The 13,094-nt window shown below is 37.9% G+C and overlaps 1 protein-coding gene across 1 annotated transcript; it reads left to right on the plus strand.

The window, feature by feature from the left end:
• The first annotated feature begins 922 nt into the window (after positions 1 to 922).
• LOC148727903 (uncharacterized) lies at positions 923 to 6,343 on the plus strand. Its single transcript, XM_088725900.1, has 5 exons — positions 923 to 1,324; positions 2,428 to 2,525; positions 3,563 to 3,614; positions 4,583 to 4,673; positions 5,196 to 6,343. The coding sequence occupies exons 1-5, from the start codon at positions 1,288 to 1,290 to the stop codon at positions 5,341 to 5,343; spliced, it is 426 nt and encodes a 141-aa protein (XP_088582026.1). The 5' UTR covers positions 923 to 1,287; the 3' UTR covers positions 5,344 to 6,343.
• The last annotated feature ends 6,751 nt before the right edge of the window (positions 6,344 to 13,094 follow it).

Here is a 13,094-nt window from a genome sequence, read left to right on the forward strand (position 1 = left end):
GAGTTGGAATTCCTAAGAATTCCTTGAAATTCTCAAGAATTCCTAGGAATTCCCAGGAATTCCTAGGAATTCCTAGGAATTCCAAGTCCTGTTGGCTATAAACAAGGAATTTTTAGGAATTTCTAGGTTTTTTTGGGAATTCCTAGGAATTCCTGGGAATTACGCACCCACACCAAGCAAGATTAGAAAACCTTGGAATTCCTAGGAAATCCTAGGAATTCCATGTTCCAATTACCGTGAAGATTCACACCTTTGTTCCTAGGAATTCCTAGGAATTCTTAAGAATTCCTAGGAATAGATTCTTAGGAATTCTTAGGAAAATCCTAGGAATTCCTAGGAATTCCTACCTTTAATTCGCAAGGGTAGGTTAGATGTCTTAGATGGGGCAGAATTGAAGACCTGAGAGTGATAGTTTAGCATTACAGGGTATCAAATTGCGTAGCCGCACTAGGACCCCTACTTTTGACTGGCCTTAGAGCATAGATCACTGATATGACTAGTAAAACTCAACTTTTCATCGATTTGAACTCCTAAAAGCCGTATTTCCCCCATTCTCTTAATAGTAGGACCGTGAACAGAAAAATTTTGATTATCGTTGTCTTTGTCAACATTTCTCGGGTTGATCGTTAATGTATGGGAGAATATTGAATGTATGAGAGAATATGGGAGATTATTGAAGAGTCTTATTAACGTAAACTCATATCATGAAATGTCTGAGTTAAAGCTCAAAATAAATGTAAACCTACCTCACTTGCTGTGTATTGTCGTTTCTGTTGCTCTAAATGGCGAATTTGAGCGATTTGGTGGGTTTTGCGTCGACTGTTACTTCTTATAACGTAGTAACAGTCGACGCAAAACCCACCAAATCGCTGAAATTCGCCATTTAGAGCCACAGAAACGACAATACACAGCAAATGAGGTAGGTTTACACTTATTTCGAGCTTTAACTCAGACATTTCATGATACAAGTTAACGATAATAAGACTCTTCAATATTCTCCCATACATTCCTTTATATTTCGAATGGAACAACCAGACTTGTCGCTTGTCTGGGCCCCCTGTCCTTTCGGCTCCTCTTCGGCTACGAGAAGCTGCGAACTACTGAAATTCTGAAAGAAACTGGTAACTTATGTGATAGGAATGCCTGTCGATAACAACATAACCTTGAGTTTTCCTCTTCTAGCCGACTGATATTTGTTCTGCTAACAAAAATATTAACATAGATTAAGCGTTAAGTGCTTCAGATGAACTAAAGGAAGGGTAAGGCCAAGAAAGAAGAGGTTAACAGATGCAATCAGGGGAGACCTGGAGTGAGTTCGTCTCAGGTATTTGTTTCATATTGTTTTGTGAAGTTCGCTGTTTACAATTTTTTTCTAACGATACACAGTTCTGGCAACGCGAATGAAACAACTTTCAAAACCTCGCTTCAGAGCTAAATCACCTTTCCTGCTTTGAACCCCCAACAACTTTGTTTTAGACGCTACACAGAACAGAGTATTAATTGGTAATTTGATAATATCAACCAAGTTGATAATGTTAAGTATTAATTGGTAATTTGGTTTTATCAACTAAGTTGATAATGTTAAGTGGCCACCATAAAGAGTTTAAAAGATGACGTTACGAGCGTTAACCCTTCGTCTGAGCGAATAGTATTAATAGGCACCATGGCCAAACTGTTTTGTGTCAGCAGTATTGTATTGTAATCTTTATTTAGACACGATCAATTCATCAGCCTATAAAAATACATATCACATACGCTAACATATTTAAAATTAAAACTACATACTACAACACTAAAGCTGTTTTCCGTGAATGCCGTGCGTTAGACTTAAAAAATGTCATTGATCTTACGTTTAAATAACCCCAGAGACTCTGTGTTCCTTATATCGCGTGGTAAACTGTTCCATAATGTGGCGCCATTGTAGCTAAAGCTTTTTCTGTAATAATTAGTGCGCGGTAGTGGAACATTAAGCTTATTTTCAGAGTCCCTGAGCTCTAGCTATTTCTGATTTGCAGCTAAGGAACTGCATGTTTTGCAATCAGACCCTGGCATTAAATAGCTTCATCATATATGACAGACATCCTGCATACTGCTAGGACCAGCAATCCAGACAAGACACTATACGAGGGAGGCAAGAGGGTTTGTACTTGCTGTGCGATAAAGCCCAAAATTAATATGTCACACATGTTGAACTTTTCCCTTTTAAAATCTTAATGCATGAAATACTGTTGTTAGTACAAGTTAATGGTATCTAGACAGGATTGGTGTTGAAAAATGCTCCTGAACATAGTTTAACTCCAAGTCCTGGCCACACAATTGTGTTGATCGATAGAAGTCCCTCTCTAAGGATCAGATTTAAACCAGAGCACCATATGTGGATACTGAACTTTGTCTCATTTCTCATTTAAACATAATATACATCCACAGAACATCTGTTTGTTGGCACCGTTCTTGATGGTGTGGTTGTCCTGACCAAACAGGGTGATTCAATCTACTCATATGGGAACCTCAAAGACCTAAATCAGGTAAAAATTGCTATATTTGGCCTGTATTTTTAAAATGCTTTATTCTTATATTACTATGGAGCTAATTCTCCTAATTGATGACAATTTGTTTCTTTATAAGTCAATCCTGAGGATTTGGTTTTGCATCAAAGCAGTATCCCCTACAAATTAGGTATTTTTCTTAGTTCTCACTGCTTCTCTGTACGAGTCCTTAACCCTTTGACTTCTAAGAGAAACTAGCACTGAATTTCTCCTTACAATAACAGCCCTGAGTCAAACAATAAGGTCATGAGAATAAAGGAAATGATTACTAATCAAGGAGCTCTTGATTGGTAAACAAATTCTCCTTGTCAGCAGATTAGAAAATATAAAGAGAACAGTGGGGAGAATTTGCATACTGGTATCAAGGTGTAAAGTGTTATTGCAATAGGATTTTAATTCTAATTATCTTTGGAAGTGATAGGTTTGTGGATGTCTGCCGGCCAGTTAGCCCAATGGATAGTGCGCTGGACTGTTGTGCAGGAGGTCGAGGGTTTGAGCCCCGGCCGGACCAACACTCAAGGTCTTAAAATAATTGAGAAGCATTTGCTCCCTTTCTATAACATCAAGAAATGGTTAGATATTCTAGTCTTCTTGGATAGGGATGAATAAATGGAGGTCCTGTCTCCTGCAGGGTGGGGGTAGGAGACTTTAATTTCCCACACATGAGATTACTGTGTGATGGATATCCTCTCCTGGGGTGGGATGGGTGGGAAGATAGCAGGTCCACATCAGCAAATAGCTGCCATAATTCAACCTGCTCAAACAAATAAAGGAGATAGAGATAGAAGTTTCCTCTTGATAATAAATATCAACATCTGATGATGAACCTAACCCTTTCAATCCCAAGATCTTTGAGGAATTCTCCTTGCTGTCTGTCAAATAATTCTTATGATCTTAGTTCTGAGAATTTGGTATTGGATCAACTAATAATTCCCTTAATTAAGTAATACTTTTCTCTTTTCTCATCTCTTGTAAGCTTGATATTGTTTTGATGTGGGTCTTTGTGATTTTTGCAGAAATACTATACCCAGTTTCTTGTTATCTTTACCACAACATCTGAAGAAGAAGGTATGTTCTGTTTTTCAAATATGAAGAAAATAAAGGCTACCTATAGGATGTTTCCCTGATTCAGCTTAGGAGATGTAGTAGAATATTGAAATGGGACCCCAAGGAAATAGGGAGCTGAAAGGGTTGGGAGAGAAATGGGAGTGGCATGGGAGGGGTGTGGGAAAGGTATGACAACTATGAGGTGAGATATAGCAGGGCAGGAAGTTGGAGAAACACTTTGTTTATCATAATCTGCAAAGTTTCTCACTTAGCATTAGGGATGGCATGAAACTTCGACATGTTTATCCCGTAAATTCTTTAATTTTCAACGATCGCAAACAATAGTACAAACATGTCATGAAAACAGTTACAAAACGGTGAAAACTGAGAAAGAAAACAAACAAGAACAACAAATAAACATAATGAATACCTAAAACAAGTGTCAATTGAAATTTTGCATTTTGTGTGAACCAAAGTGACGAAAAGAAGACTTTACAGTCCACAACGGCTCATCAATAAAAACATGTGTGAGGAAGCTACAGCCGAAAAACGTGTGACCAAACTCTAACTTATGTATGTCACGAAACTTAACGCAAACAAAAAAAGGCAAAAACGAAGGAAAAACATCACTGTCTAAGTTTAACTAAACACTTAGAGGCCAGAGAGAAGTGAGAGATTCACAGTGAACCAAGTTATATCCAGGTGGCCCACTTTCACAGGGAATGTTTTGTAAATAGTTTTAATCAGTCAAACTAGAATTTGAAATCACAGTTCAGAAGGTATGATGGAAGTCATAAACACCTGCAGGGAGGGGTATTTATATTTTCACAGAATCATCAAAACATAACTGCAATCAACTGCCTTGCAATGTTGTGGGGTGCAGTTTTAACCTGCCTTTGAGTTTGAGGCTTCAGGTTGTTTTTGGTAACTTAGCTCCCCTCTTTAAACAGAAGTAAATCGTGCTTAATCCTTCTTTCATTTTCCTACAGACTCTGCTGCTTGCGAAAAGGGATTTATTCTGCAAACTGCAATTGGTGATCCAGAGATTAAATACATTATCTACAGAAAGAATTTTTGTAGGTAATGTGAATTATCCTTGCTGAGTTGAGCGGAAGGAATGTCTGTCAAATGCTTTGTATCTGTTCCTTTTTTTTGGACCCATTCCCTGTGTCCACGATATGTACTTTATATTTGGGGTGTTACACAGGTGTATCTAGACATAGAGGAAGATATTTGTAATATACTTTTATTACCAGCTTGGTGAGCTCTAAGCTTCCCAGACTGTGTGATTTCATTGAGTTACAATTTTACACCAACTCTACCATTTGTAGGCCATAATAGCATGTGAAGGCCATAGGTTTCTCAGTCTAAGACTGTAAAGTGCTTCCATTGTTAAATAAAGTTATTTATTTTATTTATTTTTGTATTTATCATAATGATTACAGACTGCAAATTTTCAGATAGCCAACTTGAAGTCATGTTCATAAATAAAATTCAACAATACCCCCAAATGTTTTTTTTTTTTTTGGTGTGATTTTTTTTCCACTGATTCACCCCATTACTTGTGTTATTGATAGATATTTTTCTGTTCTGTTACTTCAGTGTATATGCAACGTCACACTATAACAGATCTGGAATCATAGTGTGCAGTCTACCCTATGGTATCTTGATAGCTACATACTCATTTCCTTGCACAAGTGTGAAGGCGATAGAAATAGTGGAGAACACTTGTGAACAGCTGAGAAGATGAAACAAGAACTGGGTATCTCACTTTCACCATTTAATGTTAAATTGTGCATTAAGTCTTCAGAGTGAACAAGCAAGAAATATTTGGCAGAGCCTAAATCTTAAAAGCAGGGGTTTCATTCAGGGCTGAGCACCGGCCAAATTGAGTGGTTGTAAGGATGGTTTTGCCCACCTGGTTTAACAGTCTGGGGGAAAGTTTATCTTATAAAGAAGTTTAGTTCAAAAAGTTTTGCCCGCCTGTGAAAACCAGTTGCCCTCCTCCTGAAAACATTAATGAAACCCCTGTTTCATGGTCATCAGTATTGTCATTGTCATCAATGCTGTCTTCATCATTCTCATTGTCATCATCATTATTATCAGACTGTGTGTTTACAAATCAATAATTAACTGCTTATTTCTTCAAGGTATCAACCTAGCAGATGTTTTTCAGTCAATCCTGTCATTTGCAGTCACTTATTATTGTTGCAAGACATCAGCTACATTCTGTGAAAGGAAAACGAAAAATTCGTATTAGAAGCCTTTGAAAATAAGGTATCAGTAGAAATCATAATCCCATTTCAAAGGGGACTTAAGTATTTCAAAAACCATTTGGTGGTTGAAAGCTGTCACTGTTAAAAAAAAAAGTAAATCAGCAATAATTTGGAATACAAAATAGACACTTTCCACCAACCTGAGATATCAAATCAGTAAAATTCTAAAAAGTTGAAGAGGCCTCAAATAATTCATGTTGAGCTCTGAACTGTGATGAACCAACTGGTCAAAAGAAATACAAAAACACAAATGACTGAGTAATTAAATTTCTCTCAATGGATCATTAATAGTGAACTGGACCATGTCATTCAGATTCTTTTAATCATGATAATTTTCTAATAATTCAGCCTTCCTTGATGGCTGGCAAGATCTCTTTGTAAAGCTCACACCTATGGTTTTTTTTTTTTTATTTTCCTTCTGTCAGTACTCTGGGTAACACAATTTTGTAGTAAAATAAAATCAAGCAAACACTCTCTGGCTGATAAGTTAAAATGTCCACCCTCATGATGGGCTTCCTGGATGGTGAACTGATCTGCAAGGTTCTAAGTACGGAGACCGGGTCACCAAAGAAGAAGCATGATTTACCACCTGACCACACATGACCTGTGTGACTCATTTAGTGAAAACCTGTAGATTTTCTTGAAATGTAGTGCACACAAAGGCAGATTTGAAGTTGTCCCTTTTGAATATGTGACACACAAATTTTTCAGAAATTGGTGTGTGAAAAGGAATCTGGTTCCCCCCTTGGCTACCCTAATAAAGATGGAAATATGAATCAAACACACCTGTACCTTCAGCTTTATAGCCTCACTTTCAGCTACTTAAAAATCAGGTGGTCCCAGTTCTTTGAAAAATAAAATATGAAAAAAAAATATAATTTAAGAAACAAAACGTTATTAGAGAGCTGTATGTAAATCAGTTTTCTGTGTGGGGAAGGGGTAAAAGATGCTCCCTACTTTAGGCTGTGGGTATGTGCCTTCCTGCTGAGTATATTTTTAAAATTTTCACAATAAATTAGTCAGAAAATATTTTCACGAAATATTGTGTGAAAAAATCCTTGCGTACCCACACTCCCCATTCCAGTACTTCTCATAGCTCATGTTGACTTGTTCAATATCTTCTCTCCTGCAAACATATTGCAACTGAGTGACTAGCACAGTGCAAAGACTAAAATGTTTTATGCATGTAAGTCTGAGGCACAGCTTTCTACAAAGCGCATCCAGAGATCCTTATTATCCCATAAATCCGTTCGCATTTAATGCAGTCTGACTAATTCCTTGGCAATTGCATGGGGTGGAGTGAGTGGGGGATGGAGGTTGGCAGACTGGGAGGTTACGGTTCGTAACTAACATCAGAGAATATCTCTACCAACTGAGAGGCCCTATTTCCTCTGCTGTAATGGCCAGATGGAAAAAAGGCTCACTGAAAAATGCAAAACTTTTGAAAACCCGCTATATTCTTTGCAAATTAGGATTATTGTTTCCTTTTACCAGGCGGAAGGAAATTTTGTCACATGGTGGTACATACTTGCAGAAGAAACTTAAAATTTAGTTACAGCCTTTGGACCTTTTCCTTGAAGACCTAGTCAGGTTTTTTAACAAAGATTTCCAAGGAGGATTCTACTCCTCCCACCAACTGTGCTCTTGTCTTCCACCTCTGATGGCATAACAGAGCAGATTATTATTCAACAAATCATCATCAATGCTTTTCAAGCCTCGTGGCACATGGGGCCTTCATAGAGCTTTTCCACTCCTCTCAATTGGTTGCTGCGGTCCGCACCTCCTCCCACGACCTCCAACCTGCCTCTCGCCTTTCTTTAACAGTAGCTTGATCAGCCTGGAGGCGTCCTGCTGGCTTTGGCTCCCGTGCTTCATTAATTCTCTCTTATGAGGCACTGCCACAGTTCCCCTTTGAAATAGTGAATTCACACTGCTGCTGGTTTCTGTAATAATTCTTTTTTTTTTTTTACAGGAGAGGGTTAATTATCAGCCCTCTACTCAACCCCCAACCTGAAAGGTCAGTGGGATCACTCTTCGTCTGGCCCCTACCCTTCGACCTGTTTGGCATGGGTGTCCCTGCAAGGAGTGCAAGACTCCAGCCAACATAGCTCTAGGGGTCACTGGGGAAAGCAAGCCACCCCACCACAACAAGGTGGCGATCCCAATCAAGGCAGATTATTCAACAAATGTTTAACAATTATTGGACGAGGTTGAGCAAAATATTGTGATTTGTCCATGGCGAGTAGATCAATTATTTGCCAAAGCCGAAGGCCGAGGCAAATAATTGATTTGCGAGACACTGACAAATCACGATATTTTGCAATAACCAAGTTTAATAATCGTTTTATCATTTGATCACCGAGTTTGTTTTCAATTTTTTGGGGGAAGTGGCAAGCGCGCACTGCCGCCAGAAGTCAGTTTTTTTGGTTTTCTTGAAACCACAAGAGCGTGGTTACTACTGCACATGAGCAGAATATTATTTGCAGCAAAAACGGAGTTAGATGGTAGTTCGCATGAGCAGACCATTATTTGCAGGCAGTTATTTGCAGGTCACATTGCGGGCTCCCAGCCAATGAAAATGGGGAGAAATCCATTGAATGATAATTTCATTTGTCTCCCACTCTCTGCCAATTCTCTAGTTCCTCTCATACCTTTATTCTTCCATACCCCTGTCTCCAATCCCCTTCTTTCCCCACCACACCCTGCATCAGAAATGACACCAAGAATAGAAACAGCCCTCTTTTATTAGATGTGAATAATGAAAACAATTAACATCAGCCACAGAGTAACTACAGATTTAATATAACATAATCTTTCTGAAAGCTTGACATACAATTGTTAGAAAAAGTTAAGATGAACACTGCACAATTTTAACTACCAAAACTCAGGGCAGAAGCAAGCTCATTGGGTTTGCCACAGTTCCACTAGATGAAATCACTGCAATTCATCAAGAAGTCAGCCAAACATAATGTTTTTAAGCTGCCCCCATCATTCAAGGTCATCTTCCTGGAACAAAGAGCTGGTTCAAACTGAAACAAAAGTACACAAGAAGAATAGGTGAATAATTTTTGGATAAATAAAATAAACAAGCACCTTGTTGTAACCTTAACAGTAGGGGAGGGTGTGAAATCTTTACAACACGGGTACATGCCATGCTGTGTTCATAAAAGAGAACAAGGAGAGATTGCACATTAGTCTAGAGTATTTCTTTCAAAACTAAAAAAAAAAAAAAAACAACATGATACCCCATGATATTTGTCCCCTCTGGATTTTCCAAATAAATTGCAGAGATTCTTTTGGTCTCAACTCCTCCCTAATTGCATTTCCTATTTGACTTCCTTCAGGGGAGGAATATATATTCTTTTATACCTGCAATTTTTGAATTAAATCTCAAATCTTGGTGCACACAAACTCTAAAAATTTACCTTGCCAAAGGTCATGGTTAGTGAGCCTCCAGAGCAGCATCTATTTCTTGTATAATCTTATCCATTTTGGTGTCACTGTCCACATATCCATCACCATTCTGAGAGGAAAATTAACATTTCAACAATGGATTCTTCCATGTTACTGTTTAACTGTTCAGTAAGATCACAAAAGAGGCAAAAAGGAGGGGGGCATTGGCATTTGTGGTTTTCGCTATTATTTAGATCATTTTTTTGGTTTTTGTGCCAAAAAACATTCATTTGGTTTTTGTGCCAAAAAACATTCATTTGGTTTTTTGGTTTTGTTGTTTATTGCATTTTGTGGATTTTCCATTTTCAGCGTTTGGTTTTCAGTTTTCATCAAAAATTTTGGCTGGGTACTCGGATTTGGTATCCAACATGCTTTTTCAGTTTTTCATATTGGGGTTCTGGTTTCTCTTTGATCTGAGCTGCAGTTATATTAACACCTCTGCTGATCTTGAACAGCTGCAAAACCTATGTTGCTCCACTTGTAACCATGCATGCACACTATCAGATCGATTGGGATTTTGACAACTGAGATGTGCAAATTTATTGGTTTAGACGGTTCTGCAAGTGGTTTTCGGTTTTGATCAAATTTCTTGCAGTTTTGTGGTTTCTTATAGACCCTAATGCCCCCCTCAAAAAGGGAAAAGAACAAAAAATGGGGCACAATTAGGGTGTGGCCACTTGTGTCATGGATGTTCTGATGTTCTAATGCCACATTTCAACATTTTCTGTGATGTATTACGGCAACTGTCCAGACCAATGGCAATGTAAAATGTTTGTTTTATAAGATATAAAACCAGGTTGGTAATAGTAATTAATAGTTAATAGTTGTTATTATTATTTTTGTCCTCCAGTAGATCATTATCTAGCAAATGAACATCATTTGCTAGAGAAGATTTTATTTTAGGCCGTAATGCATATTTATTACACGACTCGGGCAGTCAGAGGGCCAATAACTAAAATTAACCAATCAAAATGCTCTATTACCAGTCAATATTCTCTTAGTATTGGACCGGGCACTGTCCCGAATGGTCCCGAATGATACCGCACTTGCGTCCCTTTGAACTTCAGTCGTATAATAAATCTCTTATTAACCAAGCTTGCTCGGGACCGTACTGGAAGAATATCGGTCCTCAGTCTTTAAATGTACAGACCTCACTGCGCTCGGTCCGTACTGTCAAGACCTCAGGCCAATATTCTCCCAGTAAGGCCCTCCCACTTGGTTAATAAGATATCTGTATTCAAAGCTGTTTCAGTTTCATCAATTTCACTGTTTCATACAGTAATTAAAAAAAAAAAAGAAAAAAAAAGAGAGAGCATACCACAGTGAAGAGTTATTTATTTTTAACCACTACTGTCTTCTGCACAATAAGGCTGGTTTGCAACTAAGGGGAGGAAGGGGTGGGTGGGTTGCATTTGTGCCAGGGATACTGAATTGCATTTGTATCAGGGATAGTGAATTGCATTGTATAATAGCTGGTTGGCATTTTTTAAGCACACACTTCCATTATATGCAGGGAATATGTGTACATGACAAAAAAAATAACTTGTTAATTGTGATCTTTATAGTTCTTTCCATAAAATTATCATATGATACCTTTTTAGAATGAACAAGCTTGTCATTTACCTCCACCTCTAAATAACCAGTAACAGTTTGTGTTGCAAATCCGTGCTGTGGAACAAATTAAAAAAAAAAAAACCAAAATCATGATATAATGGAAAATGGTAAATATTTGTGGTGCAAAGAATGGGAAAAAATATATAGCGTAGATCCATACAAATAATTAGAATTAAGGAACTTTTTTTCATAAGTGCAAATATTCTTAGAACACTTCTCAGATGGGCAACAAAGATAACCCAATTCTTCTTCGTTGAATGTGATAAAGGTTAGCGGTGAAAGTTTGTAGTTCCGTTGAAGTACCCAGCATAACTCATGTGACTTTTAATTTCTTTTAATGTAAGAGATGAAAAAGCTGGCAAGAGTAACAATTATAGGGTACATGTTACTAATTACCACTTTCACTTCTTTACCAGCAAATTCGGCGAGGATCCTTTGTTTGATTTTCTGAAACTGGAGAGAATAAATATAGAAATCATAATATCGATAACAAATATACAATTATTAACATCATTTAATAATAATGATAATAATAATACAGAAGCTGTATATGTTCCAATTAGATTACTGAACCTAAAACATGCTTTGATTCTATTGAAATATTCTCATACTAGTTATTTTCAGTATGGGATTCATACATTGTTTTTGATGGAAAATCTATTTGGGTACGCTAGATTGTCATTATAAACAATAAAGGCACCACAATTTTCCATCACTGATACCCTTGTTGATGATGGAAATGGTGCAGGAAATGTTTTCACTTTAGTCATTTCACTTTCTCTCGGAGCTTTTCTATCCTGGGTGAGAGATAATCTAAATGCAAGACAGCATTATTCTATTATCCCCCCGTGTTCCGTCCCGAGCGGGGTGCTGTGATCATCCTAAAGCAAGAAAAGGAAGTGAGTGGGGAGTGGGGAGTGGGGGGTGGGGGGAGGGGTGGGGAGTTAATTAAAGAGAGCTTGGTTCTTATGGCCACCTTGTTTGTTTTCGTTCCTTCAGGAAAGCTTTTAATTTTTTTCAGCAAATCCAGTAGGCCAGAGCTGGCAGTTAGCAAAGATCTATAGAGCAAATGCTACGATTTAATCTGTTTTTTTTTTTTAATGACTTTGTAGCTATGACTTCACTCTATGAAACGAAAAAGCTTTAATTTCTAGCAGTCATTTTAAGCTTAATGAGTTTTCGGTGTAGGTTCATACCTTAGGTTTGTACCCTCATCCTCCACTGCAATATTCAAAACAGGCAAAACTGTAAGCAAGATCCAACGCACTCTAGCTAAATTAAGCTGACGAATGAAATCAAAACTTTTGATGGAAGCAAGACAGGAGCGGCAGAGATCCGCAAAAACTAGTCCTTAAGTCTTAAAAACATGCTTACCAATAAGTGACCATAACTTTTACCGGCATATTACAGAAAGAAAGTTTGAGCTATATCAAAACCCTGAAATTTGCTCCGGCAATACAGTACCGATCGGTGCCTTTGGTCTGCTGTCTATTTCTTCGCTCCAACCCCTGGTAGTTCTCTTTCTCTACCCAGCCTCCCTCGGTTACAAAGATAACGTGCTTATTAAAAATCACAAATTTCAATTAAAAATGGTAGAGACAAACTAACAAGGCTCTTAATTGTATGATGCTGTAGATTACAAGTTGTCAACAATCGAGCGAGCGTTTCCAGCTCCTTGGAAATATCGAACTTCGGGAACAGTGTTCCAAAAGCTGTTTTCCGTAACGAATGTAGTTATTCTCGCATGCTCATTGGTCAAGAAACATTGGCAATTTAACTAATAGTTTCCATATTGCCTCTTCAGTAACAGATCACATATGACGTCAAAATGAGGTAAGAACACATGAGGCACAGCAACCAGCCCCTAAGGCTGGGGTAGTTTGGATATGAGCGCGAACAAGCTCGAACGAGCTTGATCATTGAAACCTATATCTTTGAGAAACGTTAGATCTTTGAGAGAGGTGGTTTTTTTTTTTCATGTCACGAGTTGAATTCGAAGGTCGCTGGTTCGACTCTCCCTCGATGAAACTCAGAATTTTTTTTTCGTCCCATGCGACGTAGCGAGATATAGTCCGATATTTCCTCCCTGAATTCAAAACTAACCAACTTTTTTAATCCGTACATACACAGACCTTGTTAGTTATGACACAGCAACTTT

This window comes from Stylophora pistillata, chromosome 6 (genome assembly GCF_964205215.1).
Source record: "Stylophora pistillata chromosome 6, jaStyPist1.2, whole genome shotgun sequence".
NCBI classification, from domain to species: Eukaryota; Metazoa; Cnidaria; class Anthozoa; order Scleractinia; family Pocilloporidae; genus Stylophora; species Stylophora pistillata.